This window comes from Anser brachyrhynchus, assembly GCF_964034855.1.
Source record: "Anser brachyrhynchus genome assembly, chromosome: 14".
In the NCBI taxonomy this organism is placed as follows: Eukaryota; Metazoa; Chordata; class Aves; order Anseriformes; family Anatidae; genus Anser; species Anser brachyrhynchus.
The window spans coordinates 6,986,096-7,011,161 of NC_137709.1; the positions used below are offsets into that span (position 1 = coordinate 6,986,096).

Consider the following 25,066-nt stretch of genomic DNA (forward strand, 5'->3'; position numbering starts at 1 on the left):
CAGCACAAGGATCAGTGGAGAGGGCAAGGCAACGTGAGCGATGGGTTGCCTTCGCAGGTAATTGAAAGCATGTCAGAAATAGAAACGGTATTTAAATTGAAAGTCTTTGTGATTCTTCTCCACCTGGTGAGCCTGGGAGTTACGGGAGGCTGTCGCATGGCGGAGAATTAACAATTCTGATGAGAGATGCTGTCAATTTGAATTGCTTATTTGGAGACCGGGGTGGGAGGGGTGTCCATTAGCCTGTCTCAGGGATTTCCTATGCCTGTTCTTGGATTGTCATTAAAGGAGCAAAGTGGCTGAAGGAATGCTTTCAGAGTGCAAATACCAGTACATGCCATGCAAAAGACCTATTTTTTTTCTTCTTGAGCTGATCTTATTATTCTGAAGTGCTGTCATACTACCTTACACTGCTCTGTGTGTGGGGCTGCTGGTGAGACGTTAATGAGGACAACGACAACTTTAAGCTGCTTTTTTGGAGTTCTGTGCCTTCCGTGAGGACCAGAAAGCACCAAAAGCACCATCCTCTGTGTGGTCACAGGATGCATCCTCTTCTCCATGCTGCTCACAAATAACCTGCCATGAAGGGGGCTAGAAAAAAGAAGTTTAAATAGAAGCTGGGACTTGCACTGCAACGCATCACCCTCAGGCTTTGGTATTCAGAGATTTCTTGGGGCTTCCACTTCCAACAGGCATCTCTTACAGTTACCTTAGAGGCCTTTGTGGAGGTAACGAGGTTGTATGCTCCCAGTGGCCCAGTCACTGAGGCATGTCCCCTTGCTTCCTTCAGGCCTGGTGAAGCCAGCAACGAAGGGAGCTCCTGCCTGGGCTTTCCATCTCTCCCAGTGCAGAATTAGCTGTTCCTGCTTCCCCTATCCCTAGCAGCCAGTGCAAGGATGACTGGAAAGCTGCTGGGGCTACAACATGCATGTAGTCCTCGTTAGAAGCTCAAGACTTCTCTGAGTTTGGAGAATTCATTGATTCATGGCATTGTCTTGTCATACGTACACTCGTGCCTGGAATCAATCTTTGGACCACTTCTAAAAACAAATGTATGGAAAAGCATCTTGCCTAATGGGTTCATTTGTGCAGCCCTCCAAGCCCTGTTGCCTGACACTTTAAAAACTGCCTGGGGGATTTTTATGTGCAATTTCCATTAATTAAAATTAAAAATACCAGTGGGTATCTAAATTCTCTACATGACTTTGAGAACTACAACAGCGTTCTCTGGCAGAGAGAGGCCTGTTGAGTATCGCTCTCTTGAGTTCAGATTTTCCCTTGGGTTTGCTTGCATGTTCCTTTCAAGGGACTGCAGATTGCTCTGGAACAGCCCCGGCTCTTTTTCAGTGCTGAAGTCACACAAAATAAATATGAAGTGAGCTGATTATATTGCAGGAGCTACAAGCTAGCACGTGTCAGATCCAAAGTGAACTGACCTTTCCACTCTCAGGTGGACAGTTCTGACCTTTTGTGATGCTGATGAGAAGCGTGGAAGAAACCATGATTAGGGGAAAATCTTGCTTTATTAACACAGGCAGAGCACAGAGAACTCATCATCTGAAGATCTGCCTCTAGGTGGTGGGATACGGGAAAGAAAACCAAGACATGTGTCCGTGTTACACTCTCATTATAACACTAATGGGAACATGGTGTCTGAGAGGACAGCAGAGAGAGGAGCTGGGGAATTATGCTTTGCTTTAGAAGCTTTCTTTTGGTGATGGTTATAGCAACGGTAGACCAGGTTCCTACTGCCTCAAAGCCTCTTTATAATGCCATTGTGCAGAAGTATTATTTGGCAGAAGAAGGCGGGTAGTCCTGGTGAATGCAGTAACACCCGATGGAGTTTGGTGGGTTTAGTGTTGCTACAAGGTACCAAGGAGCTGTTAATGAACAGGGATATATTCCGAGGCATCTGTTTTTGTCACAGTGACTGTGAGGCGCAGACACTCCCCTTTGCAGGTCTGGGGGGAGGAGGGGCGCGAGAAGGGTTTTTCTGGTGCAGCAAACATAGCTTCAGAAAGTGAGGAGGCTGGTGGGAGGGGAGGAAGGGTGGGGGGAGAGCGAGCGAGCACATATTATATTCCAACTGTTTCCACGGTGACATTTCATAATCACAACTCTTGGGGGAAAACGCTTCATCGCAGAAGCTGGAGGAGGCAGGATGGTTTTGTGGATGCAGCCGGAGAGGAACGGCTCTCCCAGCACCTGTGGCTCGCCATCCGGAGGACTTGGAAGCAGGGGCCAGCTAAACTCATGCGGCTGTAGTGCAAGCCTAGGCAAGGAATTGAAATGCAAAGTAATCATCATCTCCTTCCCTTTATTTCAAGGATGAACATTTATAAATAAATATGATATCATCCCACTAGTTAGGAAGTCTAAGTATCTTCTGTTTCTTGGCAGCAACGAGGAAAAGAGGGATGTATGTAGAAAAGAGCCCACAGGATGTACCTAGCAAAGCGTAGTCAAATAGATGAAAGCAGCCTGTCGTTAATGAATTAGGTCACCAGGTCTTTGCATTGCACATTGTCTCTTTCTTCACTCTCTCAGCCCTAGAGTTGTGGCATGAAAGTGAGCTCCTGGCAGATGGAGCCAGAAAAACCTGCCTTTTCATCACTAGGGCTGGTCGCACAGTGCCCAGGAGAAACCAGGGCTTTGCTAGCAGCAAGTCTCACAAATCAATCTGTGGCATATTATTCGTTTTTACAAAGCAGCACCATGTTCACCTGAATAGCTTCCAAATGTCTGTGGTTCCCTGTGTTGTTTTAGGCAGTGTACCGCTTGCCATCATGCTGCTACAGATGGCAGCAGCTCTTGGGGGCTTTCCTACGAGACGTGGGCAGGGGAGACAAGGGCTGTGACAAGTACACACGGCTTTCGCGCTTGGGGACTTTCCTTTAGTTCCTGCTGCATAGAGAGCTGCGCTGTGGATTTCAGTCCCAGCCCTCCAGCAGCTTCTGTGAGTTTAGGCAAATTGCTTTCGCCGCCAGTGTCTCAGATGGGATAAATGCTCTTTTTTTATGTCACTGGCCACTGGTAGCTGAATGATCAAGGCTTTCTGTGGGCAAGGTGGAGTGATGCTGGGAGTCGAATGGAGCTGCTTCTGCAGAGCCTAATAGGAGCATTGGGTTTCTTGAATAGCATGACTGAATGCAGTAACTGCATCTTCAGCTGCCAGCTGCCCAGTAGTCCTGGACTGTATCCGAAGCAAGTATGCTTAGACATACATGATTCCTAAAACAATCACTGCATCTTTGTATTCTTGAAGTATCTTGTTTATTATATTTTTGTGACCGAAGGTATACAGCTCTGTGCTTTGTCTGTAGGGCTGCACGGAGCTTACTAATGATCTGCCCTCTTTTGATAGCCACTTGTTGTAATTGCAGACGTTGTTACACTGGGTTGCAAACTTTGTGGAGCGCCGGGCGACAGGGTATTTGTGTTCTGTTCTTTCTGTCTGCATCTGCTGTTGGAGTACAAAGGAAGTCTAGCCTTTCGCTTGTAATCTGTGCTTATGATGTACAGAAAGTCTTGGGCAAAAATCTTGATTAGCACAGAAAGTCTTTAAATGTGGGACATCTCCAGAAACACGCAGTGTAAAGCAGCCTGTATCGTCCTTCTTATCTCTCCCTTCCAGCCTGGAAAACAGGATGATTCTTTAAAAAAGACATTTGTTTCTGATTGTATCCTTAGGGGTCTCTTATTTTTGTGATGTGTAAAGGAAGAAGAGATAGTGGGTGGATGAGGATCTGTAGGTTAAGCTTTACAGCTCTTTGCCCAAATAGAGCAGCCTAATGGCGATAGCTCAGCTGAAGACCTTCCTATTGAGCGTCCATAAAATGCAGTTCCCCTGCACAGGGGAGAGCTGCCACTGCTGCCGAATGCGTTCCCTTCTCCCTCCTTACACATCTGCAGAGCTGGCAGCGATGTCCTCTGGCACATCGTGGTGACACTTAGGAGCCACAGAGGACTTAGATGCTCCAGCGTAGTAGCATAAAGTCGGGACATCCCACTGTTATGGGCCGCTGCCACACGGTTGTAGAAAATTACTTCGTGGAACTTGAAAAACGTTTTTGGAGCTATAGAAGAGGATCAAAGATACCTGATTGAGTGTCTCTAGGCCAGGCAGTACTTAGACTACCTGGAGCTTCTCATTCCCCGTTCATCTTTTCTTTCGGCTAAGTGGTGCTAGTCTTTTCATTCTCCTCTTTCCAGCTCTGATAATTTTCGATGTCCCATGCTGAAGCCTTTCTGTTTCTTCTCTGGATTTTCTCCAGACGTGGATGTTGGATTTTCTGTTTATTCAGAAACTCTACAGATTCCAGTTTCTCACTCCAAGCTGGAACCAATATAATTTTGCTTTCACATCTATTAAGGATTTAAAGAAAACTACTTTTCTTATAAAATTATATAATGGCACCGTATATCACAATGACTTCTTCTGACAATATATGGAGGGAGTTCAGGTTATTTGTGCAGATTCCACATGTGAAAATAAAGAAAATCTCTCCCTGTAGACTTCCATGGGTGAATATCTCTAGTCATCCATTAGCCCTCGTGAAATCCAACCTCTACAACACATACGGACTGCTAATGTGTGATACGCAATGCTATGAGTGAGACTGGGACGGTTAGAGGGAGGGATTTTACGTGATTGCGTGATTTGATCCAACACAGCAATTCCTGTTTCTCTCTGAGCTAAAGCATGGGCAGCAGTTAGGGAATGAGGAGAATATCTGTATTGATTGCAGAAACTACCAACAGCGAATCACTGATAATTCTGGCAATTTTTTTAGGTTAGTGTTTTGTGCATAGGCTTTCCCCCTTCCTGTCTGGTTGCAGGGCGGCTGCTATAGTAGGATGTGCTGCAAGGGCTGGAAATTGGCGGTGCTTTCCTTGACTCAGTTGCTCAAGTTCAAAGCTTTGATTCCTTCGACTGTTAGAAGGGGCAAGATCAGCCACCCCAAAGCACAGCCCACATGTTTGTTTATCTTGCATGTTAGCAAAGCAGCCTGGGAAACGCTGAGCCAGATGGTAATGATGGGATCTTTGCAAGGCTGTTTGAATTGCGGCAATTGCTGCTGCTGCTGCTTTTTGTGTTGTTTTTTCTTTTTTTCTTTTTTTTCTTCCTAAATCAGCATCCTTTTATCTCCCTCATTTCACGTTTGTTTTCTGCGCATCTTGGGTTTGATGCCAGAGATTAAAAAATGAGGGTTGATTCATATATATCAATATTAAACTGTATAATCACCTCAATCATTATTTGACTTCATCTGGAGCATTCACAACATTCCAGGAAGTTTGGGTGAAGCAAAACTTTTTAGTGTATATGAGCATTTCACTGAACTATTGATAACCAGAATTTCTGATTTAGGCTGCATCCCCTTTGCCTGGCTTTTCACAGTAAATAATCCTCTTACCATGTATTTCAACAAATTTTTAATACTTTTTGTTTTTCCTTTCAGCTAGAAAATAACAGCACAATCTGGGGGGGGGGGGGGGGGGGGGGGGGTGTTATATTCTCTAACGAGAGTAGACCTACTGTAACTTTAACGCATTACCAGTAATTTCTGCTTCCTCTGGCGAGGTTTTGAGAAACATAAGGTGCTTTAATAACAAGCAGGGACCCACCCACAACTCTGATTTATGTTTATGACTCAGCAAAGAACGTAAACTGAGACTAGGGCACAGTGTTTCTATAAGTAGTTATAAATCAGCCATTCACCAGGAAAAAAAAATAAAAATGAGTACTAGCAGCCTGCTGTGTATGAGGAAGAGAGCATTTTGGGGGTTGCAGATGACAGTGTTCTTTCAGTGAAGGGGTCACTCAGGATTCATCAGAGAGAGATTTGTAGCATTTCCACAAGTGCTCTCATGGACCTAGACCCAGCACAGTGCTGTTTGCATCACTGGCTGTCTGAACTGTCCCTAGCTGAGCATGTCAAACCCATCCGATGGAAGCAAACCCATTGTCAGTGGGCCAGCTAGATGGCCAGACAAACAACTGGGGAAGAAAAAAAATGCAGATCTGAATTTGCAGCATTTGATACTTGCATTCAAGTTGGACTAAGTGCATCGCTTGCATCCTTACCTGTCTCCAGGAAAGCCACTGATCCTATTGTGCCGAAGGTCCCCCATGCACTAGGTGACAGTGAAGCCTGACCCATTGAGCCCATGGTCCTCGCCAGACTGATGGTACCCCAGGGGCAATCTGAGCCAGAGCCCAACATCCATTTGCCAGTTGCTGCTCGTGAATTTCCAGCTGAAGACTGCACAGTATTTTCAATGCCAGTTAGATTGACGGGTTTATCTTCCAGTCCATTTACTTACTTAATTACCCTACATTGAGCAAGAAGTCATTTCTTATAAATATGGTAATAAACCGATCAGGATCACAACAGAAGCACATTCTTAAACAGTTTGTGGAAAAAGCTGATGTTTCCCAGATTCAGCAAGTATCAGGCTTCCCCCATCGGCAGTCAGTAAATGAAGAAATAATATTTGATGGCCTTAAAATGTCAGCCCCCAGATGATGTTTGTCGTCAGTCAGGACCTGCTTGGAGCTGTCCTCAGCTCTCTGAGCAGTGCCTGCTCAAAGAACGAGGAACAGATCCAGCACAAATTCAGTGTATAAAGTTTCCTCTGTCCTTCATCTTCAGGTTTTAATGCACATTGGAAAGCAAGTGAAGCTCATGCTTCTTTTAGCTTCTCTGACTTGCTCCTGGGATGTTGAAGCCTTTCATTTGACAGCTCTGGCTGTTGTGTGAAGAAGAGAAGAGACCATCAGCACCTCAGGCCTGATTCATTGATGGGGGGATTTTTTTTTCAGCCTGATAACAGACGTTGCTTTGTAAAGGAGGTTCCCCCAGAAATGATTTGAAGGCTACGGTTTACAGGCGCTATTTTTCAATGGCATAAACACTACACTCCAGATTTAAAAGACTGAAGCAAATGTCAAATGTTCAAGTGTATAGGCACACATGGACAGGACTACAAGGAGCCAGAGGTTCTGCTGTCCCTACTTAAGTCAGAATTTGCAGGGCAAGGACGAATGAAGGGCTAAGGCTTGGCTCGCTAGCCCTGTGGTGCCAAAACACCCATGCGGGCTGACGCCTGCAGAGTGGTTTCAGACAGGGCTGCAGGCGTGCAGTGCCCCGCCGCAGCAGCTCCGTCTGCCAGCAGGAGCCCTGGGGCTGTGCCGTGCCCGGGAGATGCCGCGGGCAGGCGGGCGCGCACAGCACCCATGCGCCTTCCTCGCCGTGTCTATCAGTGTCGCTTCCGTGTGGGTGGCACCAGTGACTGTGCATATGTTTGCTGGGTGTAGGTGTGCCGAGGGCTATCTGCACACACGCTGGTGCTGCAAATCAAGAGGGTTTTCTTGCCCCTCACCTGTCCCTGTGTCTGCTGTGTTAGTGATGCCCGTGGGGTCAACAGCAGACTGGGGGGACGTGGGTTATCCCGTACCCCAGAGGTTCTTGTGACACGTTTTTCACCGTCCTTTCAGCTCTTTTTCCGTCATGATCACTTCCAAATCTTCCCCATTTTGAATTTCCAGAGTCTGTCCTCTCAGCACCTGTGATCATTCCTTGAGAGGTACATTATCCAAAATAACAAAATTGAGTTGAACAAGGCAGGGAGAGAAACACACGTGACTCCATTGACATTCATGTATGCCAACGCTCTGCAAAACCCATACGAGAGTCTGTGTTGTTTGGAGTTTATTTAAATTAATCACTATAATTACATTTTGCTCTTTATCAAAAGCCTCCTATAGAGATTGTCCAGCTAGAAAATAATAGGAATTTCAGAAATAGTAGTATTTCAATAGCCTAATAGCCTCTTTGAAGACATTCAGGAGCATCATGTAAAACACAGTGGGCACTGGAGGGAATAATTCTGCTGGGAGGTCGGATTGATGCCGAGTTCTGTTGATTTCCTCATTTTTCAAGGCTGGAGGCTTCTGCATGTGAATGAGTCCTTTGTTTTTCCAAGGGTTCTGGTACAGAAATATCTGCTGTAACAACCGCTTATTTGCTATCCTGGAAACAAAAGCTCTGATAGCAAAGACAGGCCATTCTGCTCTCGTGGACAACTTCACGTTGTGCGAAGTGGAGCAAAGAGGAAGGTGGCAGACAGCCTCCCTGGAGACAAAATTCTCTGGTGTGCAAAACCTTGGAGCAGAAGTGGGTGAGAACAAAGGTTCTTGCTAAGTACAGCAAGGTCAGCCGCCAGCAGAGCACAACGAGAACGGGAGCTTTGATGTATTCATTTTCTTGTTATGTCTGGCAAAGATCTTATGTGAACCAGCTGCACTCTTTCAAAATTCCTTTATACCATTTCTTATCTTAAATCGGAAGGCCCACTTTCTTAGACGTGTATTTACCTAACTCATTGCACTCAATTGCATGGATTTATCCCACAAGACCTTGTTAGAAGTTCCCTGTTAAGCACCAGGTGCCTGCCTGTCCCACCTATTTCTTATGGAGCCTTTAAGACAAAATACAGGTCTTCGTAATTCCACTCCCCTGTATTTCCAGTTGCCCCCTGATCAAGACCGCACTGTGCAATATACATATATGCTGTAATGAATGATTTTCTTTGGTTTCGGAAATTAGAAATAAGTTCATTCAGATGTTTGTTCTTGTTTTTTAGGAATCTAAAAAATTCAGTTGATAATTCAGTCAGACTTTTCTCTCAGAAGAGCCCAGAACTGTCTGATATCTGGCACTGTAAGGTGCATTGATCTGTCAGTCATTCTGTTATGACCATTCCTGCAACATCTAAGAGTTTCACCAATATCCCAAGACTAAGTTTGGTGCTTAGTTGAAAGTTCAGAAGCTATATCCTTCAGAGGTTGATTTAAATAATCTTTAGAGCAGCTAGAGTTAATTCCTAGCATCCTTGTGCTAACAAACTGAATAAAATGCTACTATCTATAGGTAAAAAGGAAATTAATACATTCTTAAAATAATGGTCTTATTGCTACTTATCTTGTTACAGTGTGGTGAGGTTCTCCTTGTTAAGCCACCTGCACTCTGCAAGGTTTATAGACAAAAGCAGCATCATTAATTAATGCAACAGTGCAAGCTTTCTGTGAGCTATTACAATATTTTATTGTTATGGCTATTATTATTATTATTACTACCAGACAGGCTGCTTGGGAGTTTCGAAAACACGCTAGCAACTCTCTATTGCATTGGCTACCCTTCAGTACCTTTCTTTAGCTTATAAATGCAGCTGTTTCTGTTAAATTTGGATGGAAAGCAAGAGCCTATAAAGCCTACCAGTAGATTATTTTAGCCTCAGATCAGTGTTGTTGATATTATACAAGGAACGAGATGGAAATCTGAAGGTGCTATCTATCAACATACCTAAATCTGGTTTGCTTGAATATGGCTCTGGGATGCTGGTCACTCAGCCAAGATAAGCTCATCCTTTGGCCGCCTGTAACTCACTCCTAAACGCCTGAACAATCGCTTTAATGAACCTGCAAGTCTCTGACACCGAGAGTCATTGCCATGGTCAAGGGTGGCTTGGGGGAAAAAAATGAGTTCATCCTGGAGGGATGTTTTATTGCTTGCCATAAGGAAGATGTCAGTCTTCTGGGCTCTGTTTTTGCAGTGCGACTGTCCTCGCTGTCCTTGTAAGAGGCCACAAAGTTGTAGGCATCAGTACAAATCTGCTCTGATGCAAGGTGTTAGTCTACGGTGCTGCAGATGCTAAATGCCTGCTGTAAATGTCTGCCCTGGCACTTATGTGGGTGTTTAAGCATTTTGTCATCACAGCGAGATCCATAAAATCATCTAGGAAGAGGCTAAAGATCCCGAACCTAATTTGCAGAGATGAAATGTTGGCCTTGTGCAAAGATCATTGTCCATTCTCGTTTGCCCAGAGCCTGTGCCCACAGCAACGTGAGGAGTTTTCCAGTTGTCACATTTGGCTATGGAGACAGAGCATGGCTGTGTGTGATGCTGCGGTACCCAAGACCTCTGTTGCAGTTGGCAGGGAGGGCTGTAAGGGGAACCAGAGCTGTGGCAAATCTCTTCTGGAGAAAGTAGAGGGCATGCCAACAACAACAAAATGCTACCGTCTCTGTTTTCAAGACTTCAGAAGAGGCTTGAGGATATTAAGAGCAGTTACGTTACACCTGGTCACTGCGGCCAACAGAGAATGTCTCCGTGTTAGTGCAGGTTTTGAAAGCTTTGGTCGCAGCCTGTTTTGGTTATCCTGCTCTGCAGAGTCCCGGTCTGTCCAACTGCACCTTCTGCGGGAGCAAGTCCTGACCTTTGAGCCTATTTCTGACTCTAACACAAACAACATGTTTTCTTTGATCATGTTTTCTTTGTTTCCTCCTCACCATTTACTCTTTGTTTTCAGTAAGAATGCAAATTGTGGAGGCAAAATCTCTCTGCTCAGACATGGATAATCGCGTTCTGGTACAAGAGGCCCCAGGTTTGGTCTGGGGCTTCATGTTTCAGACGGGAATGGGTGAATTTTCTCTACTCTCTGAGATGGCTGTGGCTCTGTGTTCACAACACTTTGTCCTGAAACATTTCTAAATCCCAAGTGGTGCCTAAGGGCTGGTTTTTATTGTTGTTACTCCTATTGATTTTTTCCCTTTTGTTTTTGAGCAAAGCTGCTAATGGTCAAATAAGCTCCAACCTCACCAGAACTGCCACAAAACAGCTCTTACAATGATTCAGACTAGAAAAGCCCCCTAATTTCTGAAGCCTGCCCTGCCTGATGGTTCTGGCAAGCACAGATTCCTCCAGAGCAAGTGCATGGGAATGCCTCATAGGTTAACGGTGAGGCAAGGAAGGTGTGTGCTGGGGTGGGTGATTTATTTTTTTTAATTTATTTTTTTCCTTCTTCAGGATCTTTGTTGTCTGTTGCTCTGAAACCCTTCCTTCCAAGGCACGTTTGCAGGATCCCTCCCTTTTTATTATCCTAATGAGCCAGGCTGTAGAGACTGATCCGGTCAACTCCTGGCCCCAGGGATGAGAGCCCAGGTTGGGATGCGACGGATGAGAGGCAGAGGAGTTTAAGCCCTTTCTCTAGAGGAGTTTGCCACCTACTGATTCACAGGTTCCTTCTAGCTCTTGCCACGAGAAGTTGAGGGGTGATGCGGGGGGGAGCTGGGAACTTGGGGTAGGCAGGGATTGCCCTTAGAGACCCCAGCCAGGGCCCCCAGGGAATAGCTGGGGCGGTGGGGGGACGCGGTGCCCAGCTGTTGAGCTCCAGCTCGGCGAAGGCAAAGGGAGCTCGGTGGAAGCGCACGGCGTGCATGCGTGCGTGTGTGTTGTGTGTGGCGGGGGAGGGATGTGGATGAGGAGCGGGCTCTCTTTCTTTCTCACAGGGCTCAGTTAATCCTGCTGTCAGGCGGTGTTAAGCAGCAGTCTCAGCGCTGGATTCCGAGAGAAGGAGACGCGCAATCCAGAAGGCGCAGCAGAGGGGAGGCGAGAGAGGCAGCTAAAGAGAGCAGAGCGGGGGAAAAATCAAATCTATGCTCGGAACTGGGCTTCTTTTTCGCCAATGCAAAAGGGAATATGCAGCACATTTTTGCCTTCTTCTGCACCAGTTTCCTAGGGGCAGTGTTAGGGGCCAATTTCCCCAACAATATCCAGATAGGTGAGTGCGGAGCTCGGGGCCGCTGGGGAGTGATGCTCCCCGGCAAGCGGTGGGGTGGAGAGGGGGCGGTGGGGGCAAACCGACCCGTTCATTTGCTTGCAGGGGAAAAATGTGCGTGTGTGTGTGAGAGAGAGAGAGGGGGTGAACAGCGCGGGCTGGGTTTTCCTGTTGGTATGAGATTTGCAAGAGCAGAGAGATATCAATTTTTCTTTGGGGGAGGGGAGGATCGGGAATAAATGCCTGCACACACACCAACACAGAGGGAGAAAAGTGCCTCTGAAATGGAGGAAGCATGAAAAAAAAATCTGTTTCTTGCTTTGTGAAATATCTGGGCTGCCATTGTGCGTTGCTGCATTTGCAAAATCGGTGGTTGCATTATACATTTTTGTGAGGATGCTCTCATCTGTAGGTAACTGGGACGAGAGGTAACAAACAGGCGCGCTCTGTTGTTGTTGCTAAAGAATAAGGGCAGAGCTATTGGAGGAGGATTTTGCGTTGAAGTCTCTTTTCATTTCATGCTACTTGCTTCCTCTGTGCACCAGCACTGCCTGTTTGATTCCTTTCTCCCTTCCTGTAACTTCTCGGTGCTGCTCTCCCCCCAGCCCCAGGTTCATTATTACTCTCCCATTGATCTTTATTGATGACAATTTGTAACCCAAATTCCGTTTCCTTGCACGCCGGTTTTCTTTCCCAGCTCCTTTCTCTGTACAAAGCCAATCAACTGCTAATCCACCAAGTTCAGGCAACTCCTGCCTTAGTATAGCTGCACAATTGGTGCTTTTATTGCTGTTCCTGCTACATCCCCATCTCCCTCCCTTCCTGCTTCCCTTTTACCCCAAATCTGTGCAGCATCCCAGATTCTTTCCCTTTCAACAAACACGTATAAGAGCTTAACTCAGCTACTAGCATCTTATTTCACTGACACCCACGATTAGGCTGGAGAGGGGGTGCATGTGGGGGGGTGGGTGATATTCGTACACAAATAGCCCTCTCCACACACCAAGGAGATGCCCTCTATACTTAAGATGTGCGAAGTGCCATTGCAAGCAGGTCTCTCTCTGCACATTTGTTTCTTACCCATGTCATCTGCCCTGGAGGGTGGGTATCGATGCTTTCTGCTCCTGTTTTAATTCAGCCTTGTTTTCAAGCGCTTTGTTTCCCTATCTAAAATACAAATAGTGCTTCTACATGCATATAGATAACAGGACTCGTGCTATTACATTCAGACTTTCTGGATGCCATGAAGGGACCTGCCACAAGCGAAGTTCCCTGCGGGGGGAGCAGCAGGAAACTTTTCCTAGGGCTGGGTTATCCCAGCATTTTGTTCCAGGTCCATGAGGGGAGAGAGGCTCTGAGCCTGCGTCCAGCCTGATCCTGGTTTCTATTTGCTTTATGTTGTCCTGTGGCTCTGGGCTCAGATGCGCTTCCACTCAGATCGATCCTTTTCAGGATCAAGCTTTAGATTTCCTGCTCTCTCTGAGTCTGGCCACTGTCACCTGTTAAATGTAGGGTTTTTCCATGCAGCAAACTTCCAGCAGCAGCAGCAGGTGTTTGGCCATGGGCCCTGCTCGGTCCGGCTCTTACAGCCCCGTCCCCACGTGCCCAGCTTGGCCGGGCTGCTCTGAACCCAGTAACCCCTGCTTCCCTCCTGCAGCAAACCTGGGGAGCAAAGTTTAAAATGGGCCTAATTACAAGTGGGGGTGGAGGGAGAAAGACTCTAATTCCTTTTTTTATAGAAGTAACATTGGCAGCGCTTACGTTTCTTTTCTTTAAAGTTGTGGGGAGGTAAAGAGGTTGAGCCAAACCCCAAGGTTCAGCCCAACCCTGCAGGATGCTGGGCTCAGAGATGCACCAGAGCTCCTATACGTGCTCCAGACATTACATAATGTAAAGGTTTTCTGCTTCCAGCCTGGCTGCAGCGGGCACGAACCCCCCTGCTGTGCTGGAGGGTTTTGGACTGCAGAGGCAGCCTCAGGATAGGCAAGCTCTAGCCCAGGAATATTTTAGACCAAAGAGACTGCTAATACAGGTGTGCTCAGACCTTTCTCCTTGTTCTGTTTTTCTCCCCAGGGGGGTTATTTCCTAATCAACAGTCCCAGGAACATGCGGCTTTTAGGTTTGCACTGTCTCAGCTCACGGAACCCCCTAAGCTCCTTCCCCAGATCGACATTGTGAACATTAGTGACAGCTTTGAAATGACATATACCTGTAAGTAGCGGCGTTTGCCGTGCTTTCTCTTACTTTGGTTTCTTCACTCCTGACTGCTTTTGTGTTTATTTTTTTTTTTTATTATCTAAAATACGGGACATCTTGATAAAAACATGCAACTCTCCTTCAGGGTCCATGTAAGAAAACCCCAGATACACAGCAAAGAGATTTCAGAATCATTTTGGTTTGTGCTAAGATGTAGGGGGTGAGATAGTGCTGCAGTTGTTCAGCATGTTTTGTGTTTTCTCTTTCAATGCTTCCAAAGTAGTATAAAACCCTCAACAATTCATTTCCTTGTGTTTCTCTAACCCCTGCCCGATTCTTCATACTGGGGTTTCATTCCCATATTTCCTATAGCTGCGATGTACAACAAAGGCACCCCTTTCCACCCACGGGGTGCACAGAAGTGTCTGTTTAGTGTGAACAGCTTCTTCTCCAGCCCCAGTTTAGCCATCTGTCCTTGCAATTTAAGAAAGACTGAGCAGAAAACGGCACCGTGGTGCAAGCAGAGTCCAGATTTACAGTAAGGGACATGTCCGATAAGGACGGAGAGGTAAGAGAGTTCTAGTTTCAAGTGCCAGTGAAATTATTGGCTCTAAAAACACCAATTAAAGACTGAATTGGCACAGCAGAGTCAGTCCTAGGGCTTAGCTACACCTTGCTAAAGCACAGCACATTGTTATGTGGTGGAGTTGGGAAAAGAAAAAATCTGACTTGCCAGGTAACGCCAAGATTAGCAGCAACAAATAAGACCAGGAGGTAACCAGCAGAAAACAAACACTAACACAGCCCCGTGGTTGCAGCAGGGGCTATTGTGGCATTTGCTTCCTTTGGAGCGAGCAGCACGGTGCTGTGCACGAGGGGCTCGCACCGCTGGGATGCGATGCACAAAGAATTCCTCAGCTCGACCTGGTGTCAGACACAGCTTTCTTTCTCTGAGCCTGCGTGTGCTTGTGTGTGTATGAGGACCTGCAGGAGGAACCCTTCCCTTTGCAGAGCCTGTTGGGTTGTTGTTGGCTCACATCCGTAGTATCCTTTTGATTCACTGAAACATCCTCTCTGCAGTTTAGTCATATGGAGAGTGGGATAGAGGTGGACAAAAACTGTTCTCTCTGCTAAGAAATATACAGAAGGGAAAAATGTTTTTCTGCAGAAAGAACCCAGGAATGTATAGGAGGAGAACTGATAAGGCTCCTTAAAGAAAAAAAAAAAGTCCATTTTTTTTTAATGTTGAAAAGTTTGCAAGTACAAGATTGCAGGAATTTCTTGGCCTGTAAGACGTAGGAGAGAGAAGTAATATTTTGGCCATGCTTTCACTGGACTATCTAATGACATTCCTAAAGATTTTCTATTCTCCTTAATACCCCTTTATTTGCCAACTACAAGGTTTTCATCAAGCAAGAGCAACTATTTCAGCTCAGTCCAATGGCACTTCCTTGGCAGGAAAACTAGACAAATAGAAGAAAAAGGCAGACCTAGTATCTATCAAAGGAAAGCGTCACCCACCTGGGGTAGAGTTGCTGACTGTGGCTGGGGATGAGCTATTTCAGTGCTGATAGCAGGAAGAAAGCAGAAACTGCAAGAATATTGCTAGAATAAATTCTCCATCTGCGCAGAGTTTTCCCTCCCTCTCTACGCCTGCCACTAATGATTTTGTTTACTGCATTAGCAATGATAGCAAGGCCACGATACTAGTTATGCTTAAAAAATCTGTCATTAGTACCACGAGGGTGGGGGTGGTCTCACAAAAGCTGAATGGAAGCAAGACAACCTCCCAAAGGATGTTATATTTGAGCTCTATGTAGGGCACATTGTCCTAGATCAGACCAGCAAAGCACTCTGCACAGTCCAACTTCACTTGTCCTCATTTTTTTTTTTTTAATTAAAAACTTCCTAAGTTCTTCAAGACTATGGAAGGCAGCTTTTGTTTTGTAAGCACAAAAGACGGTGTTATTCCCTGTACCCTTGGGAGGAAAAAAAAAAAAAAACACCACCACAATAAAAAAGCCCCACAATATAACAGGCTGTTGGGAGATGTGGTTTTGGTACTCCCATGCTGAAACTTTTGCCAGGAATTATCTCCTTCCTCACCTTCCAGCAAATTCCCTTCCCTGTTGCCAAGATATCAGCAGAAAGATCTGTTTATTTACAGTGAATAAAAAACCCTGCCCACGCAGAGGTCCTTATCTTCTGAGAAAAGACCGGCCATGCTACCAGTTAAAAGTACCAGTTTTTGTTCCCATGGAGATGGAGAACACAGCATTTCTCTGTCGTTGGAATCACCTGGTTCCCTGATGCTTTCGGTGGAGGGTGTTTGGACTCTGCAAACCTGGCGCTGCCCCTACCAGGAGCAGGACATCTGAGTAAGGCTGGCAGGTCCCAGCCCCATGGCGCGTCCTGCCTCCGGCTAGATCCAGCCTCCTGTGCTAAATGTAGTCCTTATGGCAAGTGCCTGAAGCAGCATCATTCAAAACACAGGATATATATTAAGAATCGGTGGTGACTGCAGAAACAAAAAGGCTTGCTGGGCAGCTTGCGGGGCAGCGATGAAGTGGCAGGCTGAACTGCACCAAAATGACAGCACCCTGTCTAAGGAGATCGTATGCAAAATGTATCTCGGTATAAACTGTGACACCGTCTTACCCCTGCCTGACATATATCTGCTTGCTCGTTAGGATGAGCGAGCTTTGGTGTGACAGTGGGTAAATTTACAGAATGAGATGCACCCATTTGCGTGCAGGTGACAGTGGTAGGGAACCGCTGCTGATGTGCTAGTGATGATCGTAAATTGGTAACAGTGATATCCACGAAAGTGATAAATCTGTAAAATATCAGGAGGCTGCTGTTGTCACTGGGGCATCGCTGTGACAGCCCAATGATAACTTTCAGATTTCTGATGCTTCCAGCTGTGGACTTTTTGTTGTTACACGGTGCTTGTGAATACCTCCCTGTGGGGTAATGTTGACCTGAGGTTCCTGTGCCCCTGCAGATTATGATTTTAAATTGTAATCATTTGTAATCAATTTGTAATCAATTGTAAATTGTAATTTTAAATTGTAATCATTAAGAAAACAAAAATGAGTAGTAGACACTGTGGTAACCTCATATTTCATGTGTGTGGTGGATGCTAATGTTGTCATATCGCTGAGACATGGGCACATTTCAATAACTGAGATATCTTCCTTAATTCATCCCAGCCCACAGACTAGTTGGCAAGGAACAGGCTCTGTGTTTGCAGCTGGGTGTGTGGCATGGCTTACTGGTTTTTGACAAGCAATGAAAATGCACACCTGCTGCTTCGAGCGTTCTTAACCAAAGGGTTAGAAAACTTTATATATTTGTGTCATTTCACTGAAGGCCAAGGTAATTGTTTAGGAAGAAGGTGAATTTTCAGTCCTTTCTTCAGCAGAAGTATATAGCAGCGCCAGGTGACTATAAAAGGTAAAATGATGGGGTGGTGTAGCTGAAAGGTTTGCAAAGCGATGTAGCAGAGCAAAACCCTTCTGATCAGCTTTAAAGATGTGTTCTCAGGTTCTGTCTTCAGCCATTTCTGGAAAAGCACATTATGACCTCAGCACAGACTCTGGCAAGCACTGTCTTGCTGTGTTTTGCTGAGGCTGAGTGTGCTCGGGGCAGACCTGATGTGGCAGGAGATGCTGCAGGTCAGAGCTGAGAGACGAGAAGAGGGGTGCTCTGTGCTAGATGTGAGGACACAAGAGGGCTGAAGGTTAGGGTAGAGCTGTAAATTCTTGTCACTGTGAGGTCTGTGGTGGACACAAGCACCATGTCCTGTTGGCAGCAAAGGGATGAGAGCCTAGTTACTGGACCTAACACCAGGAAGTTTTCCCATATTCTTCATCTCAGCCTCCATTCATGCACATGTAATGAACATCCCCATCCTGTGCATTGCCCAGCTCCCTGAGGGGTGAGAGTTGTTTCAGCCCCAGCTCCTTAGCTTGATTTAGTTTGTGGTGCAGAAACTCCTGCTTTCGGCCCCCAGCAGGAGTCCCGGGGTGAGCCCAGGCAGAGCTGGACAGATGGAGGCTGTTGCTCTCGCTGCACGGCTGCAGCAGTGAGCTGCTTGGGAGGGCGATGGCTCAGCCATAGATTTCCCTGGCCGTGTCCTGGGGGATGTGCCCCGCTGAGTGGTGCTCACGGAAGGTGAATCACCAGCTTGGTAAATCCATCCCTGCAGAACTCATGCCACTTTGCAGGGATGACCGGCTACTAAAAATCCCTGTTCTGAGCTAAGCCTGTAGCTTTGCTGGTGCAGCAATCAGCTTTTGTGCGTGCTTATGTGTTGGGCTACTGAGAAGGGATGTTCGGGAGCTGCACAACCAAAACACAGAGGTCTGCAAAGGAGAGTGAAAGGATTTTTCAGCTGCATGAAAACTTGCAAAGAGGCCAAAAACCAATGCCTTAGTTATCCCTCTCCCTCCATGTATGCACAGCTGTAGGTACTGTGGGGTCCTCATGCTGAGCAGGGGCTGTGGGTGCTGCTAGTATATCAAAGTTGAATCCATTCTGCATATTAGAAAATGAATATGCATGTTGGAGACAGTTTATATTTTAAGAAAGCCTCCAAGCTGCAATTAGAAAAGAATTTGTAGTGATCACTCTCTCTGTGCTTATATTCTTATCAATAGCAGCAAGCTTAGATCCAGATCAGCTATAAAACAAAGTATTTCTTTTTGTTCTTCTTCTTGAGTGCTTACGTATATAGATACTGTATTTCTGGAGATAGCTTTTTATCTCCTAAATTACCTCTCAGAGATGGGAAGGAATAGGCAAACATTTGAATGTTCTCAAATGAGGATCTAAATTTGGCTTAATTAAACAATTATTGCATGTTTAATTTAAAGGAAGCTTCTTTGTTGACAAACATACGGTGGTCGCCATTTCTTGGAAAGGTGTTGCTGTAATTATTTCAGCAGTAATCAATTAAAATGCAATTTTTATAATTAAACTTCCGCAATCTAAATAAGCCCAGCCCTGTAATAGTATGTAGTTGTTATGGTGTTGGTAGGCTTGTTTTTATTTTTGCAATAACAGAAATGTCATGTAAATGCTTTGGGATTTTATCCCTGTAGGTCCTAGGATGCTAGCTATGTCTATTTAATGTGAGTTAAGCCAACAGAAACTTGGATTTAATGATCAGACAAAATCTGATTAATACAAAATAGGTACTACAGGGAAATATACCTCCTTAGATTCTGTGATGGGAAAAGGTCTGATGCAGGTGGGTGAATCAAAGCATCAATTCACATTAGATCAAACTGATGTTAAGGATGCTCAGTTTCTGGCAGGGGTGCGCTGTGAGTTCCTATTAATTGCATGTTTATTTGGTGAGATGCTCCCACCTTACAGGAAGATCCAGCCGTCAGGAGGGTGCTGATGAGCACCGTCTCTGCAGAGGGTGAAATCCAGCAGAGGTGCAGAAAAGGGCTGCCAGTGACGAGGGAGCGGGTCCTGGGCATGGTCCAAGGTTTCTGCAGTGGGTTTGGGGTGGGCACTGGGTGCTCAGCGGTGGCAGCCACCACCGAGGAAGGTGGCAAGCCATCCCTTTCTTTCTCAGAAAAGAAAAGCACTTAAAACATGAGTGCCAAGCCATTTGCTCAGCTCCGGCTGCCAGGGCAGGGCGGGCTGTCTGTCTGCCTTCACGGATCTGGGCACAGAGAGACTTGGGCGAACGTGGGCCAATATCGTCTGCGGGGACGCTGATGGTACTCCCCTGTCACTTGGCGAAGGCAGCCTTGCTGAGAGGCTGGCAGGGCATGTCAAGAACAGGTTTTCCCCTGTCTCGTGTGTCTGTTTCTCTCCAGAGGGGATGGGGGCACTTCTTTACATGACTATTTTTATGTTTTTATTTATTTTTATCCCAGTCTGTGGGAGTGGTGCCTGGGGAGAAAAGCTGATGTCACGTAATTAGGAAAAATTAGAAGAGGAATAATAGGAATTTCACACCTGCAAATCTATCTGCTCATCTGCAGAGGATCCCAAATATTCATTGTTGACACACAAACAAGAGTGAAGAAGTAAAATTCGGGCTCTGCAGCAGTCAGAGAAGGGATTTTGAGAAAGAGTGAGCAGCAGAGGCCAAACCTGTTCATTGTGTGACAGTCACAGTTTCCACTCACAGCTCATCCTTTCTTCTCTAAAAATAAAGCTTTTTCATGTGATAGGGATGCTACTAAGCTGCAGACACATGGGCTTAATTTTTTGGCATATTAGCAAGGTGAGAGTCAAAATCTTCATGTGGCTGCAAGGAAGGCAGAGTGGGGAAGCACACTGTTCCCTTCCAAAACTCTAGTGGGAATTTTAGATATATACGTTTACATTTTCCTTAATAGGGTTAGGGCCCCAAAGGCAATAGCTCTCTGCCAGTAGAAATGGAAACCATCCCGGTTACCTTCAGTAGCACGTGGAGCTTTGAGCAAACACAAAATCACACGCTCCTTAAAGATGCAATAAATCAGGGAGACTTTAATATTCTGCTGATCCAAATTCTCCGGGGTGTGGTATTAGCAGAAGGCTGAAGACAAAGATGCATTTATTTCAACTACACTCCTTTAAAAAGGGATGAGTTTTACTTCTCTGCTTTTAGTTGTGCAGGACTGGAACACGGGAACATTTTTCCCAGTGAAAAGTGCCACCTGGTGCAACGTGGGGTGTTCTCTGGAGGTTACGAGGACCCCTGAGGAAGTCAGGTCTTAGGCATCACGCAGAAGAAAGGCTGAATCCAGCCGCTAGCAATCCACCACCATCCCTGCAAAAAATGTTTCAAAATAATACCAGATGATTAGCATTAACAGCATGCCATCCAGCAGAAACTGTTCCCCGCTCACCTGCTGAACTTGATCGCTCATTAGCTCACACGGTAACGAGTCCCTAGTTGATTTTCTTTTGCTACCCTTTAGCAGCCAGACCCACTCAATCCCTCTGGGGCATTCTTGAAAAAAAAAAAAATGTTGATTTTTTTTATTAATATATTTCAGTTATTTTCCCCATTCTTTGCAAAGCCCACCCTTTCAGCCCTAATCCAAAGTTGCGGTTTAGGAGGAGACATGCTTATGCATCACAGGACTGATTGATCTCTTGAGAAGGTAGCAGCGAGAGGCAATGAAGAGGCGAGTAACAGCTACAAATTGCTGGATTTTGGCTCCTTCAAGAGGGTCTTTCATTCTTTGATTTTATTTGTTTTTGACAGAGTGGAGGAGTGCAAAAGAAAACTGATGTCTGAGAGTGAGATGTAACATACAACTGATGGCAGGATTCTTGTGTGTATATAATGTCTGCACCTCTCTATGTGCTCTCAGAGTGCTGGCTTTGATTTAATAAGCGAGGTCCTGTAACCGTGCTAATGGAGCTGAAGTGGGAGGGAGATGAAAGGTTGAGGCTGGAGGGTCTGAGGAGAGACACGGGAGCTGCTGTAGGTAATCGGGATGCAGCGTGGAGGGATCTCACATGAAAGGGAGGGGTATTTCTCACCTCCCCGCCCTCCCAAACACTTTGCTTTGATCTTTGCTAGCAGTAAGCTTCACTGAACAAATGACATCCATGACTATAGATTCAGATGTGTTTTTCTCCCACTGGCCTGCACGTGTCCCCTGAGTGCCCAAGCATGTTAGCTTTCCTTCCACGCAGTGCTGATGCCCCATCCAGCACCGCCCATGAGAAAGAGAACAGTGTTGCTATTCTGTCAGGTGAGCAGCAAGAAAAATTACCAGCAGGTATGGGAGCTTGGATGAGAGGAGACCAGCAGAGACCACGCAGGGATGGGGGATGGAGAAACACTGGGTCAGGAGCAGCACTTGGAAAGACCTAGTCCTTTAAGGACCCATGTCCTTAATGAACTACCAAAGGAAGTAATAGAAAGCCAAACCACATATGGCCATGGGGGGAAGGGGCCGTGGGCAAGTTGCTGTTGCAAGCAAGGACAGGGAGACGAGCTGCAGCACAGCCCACCCATGCAGCAATGCCGTTTCCAGTTCACTGTCCCAGAAACACAGGCAGAGCAGCTGTCCCCAGTCCGTCCTGAGCAATGGGAGATATGAGTGCGTTCCACGGATTTAATCAGGTTTAATTTAGTCTTTCAGCCTGTCCCAGTTCTGGGGTCTGGTCTGCTCAGATATTTATGGCTGGGCCAACCAAAACCCACTGTCTGCAGCTCTGAGCTGTGGGGATGGCAATCTGGGAGTCCCCATGCTCCTTTTGGGTGGTGCCAGAGAAGGGAAAGGCAGTGAGGAGACCATCCCAGCTGGAGGCTGGGATGTGGATTAGCCTCAGCTGACAGATGTTAAGAATCATCACTTGTTTGGGAACCTGTGAGAAATATATGGATGAACTCAAATGAATTTCTAACATTGAGTCATCCGTATCATAACATCCTCCACCTTAGCAGCCTTGTGTGCCAGACTCAGCAGAGACCTTGGAGGAAGCAGATCCCAGCACCTCCCCTGAACCCACAGAGCCCCACGCAGTCCCCAGGCTTGCAGGAGGATACACGTTCACAGCTACCTGAAGACTGAAAAAACATCTCTTAATTTGTGTGTTCCCAGAAGTGTCCACATTTAAGTGCTGTCTCTTCATTGGTATGAATTCTGGAGGTTTTTAACGTCACTTAGAAGTAAGACCTATCCAGCTCTGTAATTCATTCTATATTTTTCTTTCTTATTGCAACCTTTAATAGGACCTCCAAGAGGAAGCCCAGCTTGTGCTTCAGTGCTGCTGGCCTTTAAGAAAACCACACATGTAGGCTTGCTGGCAAGTTAATTAGGCGGGAGGTGAGTTCCCTGCGTGGCTCCCAGGCAGGAGGTGAGAAGACTTCTGCAATTCCACCCCTGCTCGAAGAACAACCACACACCTTCAGAGACAAGCTGAAAGCACTTTCTCCACTTATCTGTAGCCCTTTCCCAAAAAGCCCGTGTTACTTCTTGTTCTGGAGTAACTGGGGCTAGTTTGGGGTGTGTGCTTTCTCTGTCCAAGAGGAAATTCATTTCATCACCACAGTTTTATCAAGGCTTAGCAGTCACGCTGAAGTGGCTAAACCAACACACAACATCTCAGATAGTATCTGTCAGTTAAACCATTCCTAAACCTCTCTGCTTGGCAAGCTTTGGCCCACCAAAGCTTGTTAGAAGCGAACTCCTTGCATATGCTCTCAGTACAAGTGCTGGATGTGCTGTCCCTTAATTTAACTTTTTCCTTCCCCTGAAAAGCACCAGGTAAAGTAACTGAATTGCACGCTTAAAGGTCAGCTGTGCTTTGTCAGATGTCTGTGGAGTGGCAGGAGGAAGGGAGAAGAACAAAGCCCTGGCTTGACCTCGTGCTGTGTCACCACTTACACGCCTTAGCACTGTCCTTAAGCAGCAGGTCCTAAGTCCTTAAAGCTTAAAGAGGGGAATTTGCCCCCTCTAACTTTTCTTTCTAAGGATTAGTTGCCCTCATCTAAGCTACTCAACAAGGTTACCTCTGTAATCAGCAGGGAGCCCTCCAGCGAGTGATCCTTTTGAACTGTTTTAGACACCCATCTTAGCATGGGAGGATTGGCCCTCCAGAGGTGCATGCTTATCTCCCTTGACGATATGGGAAGCCACGATTACAGATTTGGCTTAGACGGTTTACCCTGAGACCTTGAGAGGCAGGTGAGAGGAATCCTACCCAAAGTGTCTGCAGCTGTATCACGCGAAGTGCTCAATACTCTGCTGAAGGTAATACCTCAGCGGTACCAGACATTTTTCTGCTCTCCCCGCAAGCAGCCGTTAAAGGCCTTGATAAACCAGACATTACATTGCAAACAAGCAGTTTGCAGTTGTGCTATTCTGATGTTTCGCAAAGTAGTGAAGAAAACATATGTTCCTGACATAGAAACTGCTCTTCTCTGGCTCCCCTTCTGTGTTTCAGTGCAGTACCGCAGCAGCCCCTCAAGGGCAGGGCTCTGCTCATCTGGGATGTGCTCTCTTCCCCTTGGCCTCTTCTATTTCTTGTTTTTCATGGGCTCAATGCAGTAGCATTTACGGTGCTGTAATAAAAATACCTGTGTTTGCTTTTGCTGTCTTTACTTTAAGCAGCTCTTTCTCCCTCCTTCTGTCAGTGCACTCCGAGCTGCCGCTCCCTTTCCCTAGGAGTAGGCTCGGGGGGATCCTGGAGATGGTATCATCAGGGGAGCAATGCCTTCAGATGCTAACTGTAGTGTTTTCAAAATAGCACCCGGGGATTTGACAGAGCCATCTCCACTAGTGCTAATGGGAAGAACACAGCTAAGCCCCGTGTAGAGTATACACGGCTAGGCAGGGACAAACAATATTTTGAGCTTTTTCAAAAAAAAAAAAAACACTGTCCCACCCCATGTAATTTCTGAAGTAGCTTCGTTTAGCAACCATATGAGCCAAATCAGACCCAAAAATCTGGATGAAATCACAGCTGAAAATCCCAGGGACACTCTAAATCCCAGGAATGCTCTGAAACCCACCGGGCTCTGGTCCTGAATTCTGATGGCCAGCTGAGAGCACGGCCAGATGAGCTGGATGGCAATGCACATTCAGGTCTCCTGTTCCAAGCTTATCTCCAGAAGGAAGGTAAAAATGTGAAATCTAAACTAGCAAAATGAGTAGGGCAACATTAAAAACAAATGAAGAATAGTATATCTGTATTCCCCCACCCCCTCTTTGGTCCTGGGGCTGTGTGGTTGAAATCTAGAGCAGTGTAGTCGTAGCTGGGGTGGAGGGAATTGGGGTCAGGACAACTCAGGTACAGCATCACCCTCTGACGGGACTGTAGGAGCCTTCAGCAGAGGTGAATTTGTCTGAGCACTGTCTGCGTTAACCAGGCTGTGCGGGGGCTGCAGCTGGAGGAATGAAGTGCATTGCTGTGGGACTACGGGCACTTGTGCTACAGGATGGTTCGTGTCCAGAGCTGCAAGAGGTGCTGCAGATGTGTAGTTTGTAGCAGTGAGATTTGCAGTTTTTCTTAGCTATCCTTGCCTGAAGCCAATGCAGCAAATTGTTCACTTTCAACAACAGCAAATTTGCATTAAAAAAAGGCTCTATCAAAAGGAAATCACACTTGACAATCTCTCTTTAACCACGGGAGAGCAGCAAGCAGACAGGCGCAGGAGGCTGCCTTCCCATACCTTGCTGTCTGCGTGTTCTTCGGTTTTGGCACTGTGCAAATGGGAAGCAGCTGTAAGCCCTTTGGATCGCAAATGGATCTGGGAGTCTGCTGCTTCTGCTAA

At 46.3% G+C, this 25,066-nt stretch overlaps 1 protein-coding gene across 2 annotated transcripts in view; it reads left to right on the plus strand.

Moving 5' to 3' along the window:
* The window catches only part of GRIA1 (glutamate ionotropic receptor AMPA type subunit 1), a 187,058-nt gene that overhangs the window by 52,433 nt on the left and 109,559 nt on the right, over positions 1-25,066 (plus strand). The window contains exons 2-3 of one of the 2 annotated variants that reach the window (XM_080555266.1): positions 11,354-11,625; positions 13,696-13,833. In XM_080555266.1, the coding sequence (XP_080411392.1) occupies positions 11,354-11,625; positions 13,696-13,833 (410 nt within the window). Of the gene's footprint in view, positions 1-10,912; positions 11,626-13,695; positions 13,834-25,066 lie in introns of those variants that run through there. The other variant, XM_080555267.1, reaches the window with a different exon arrangement.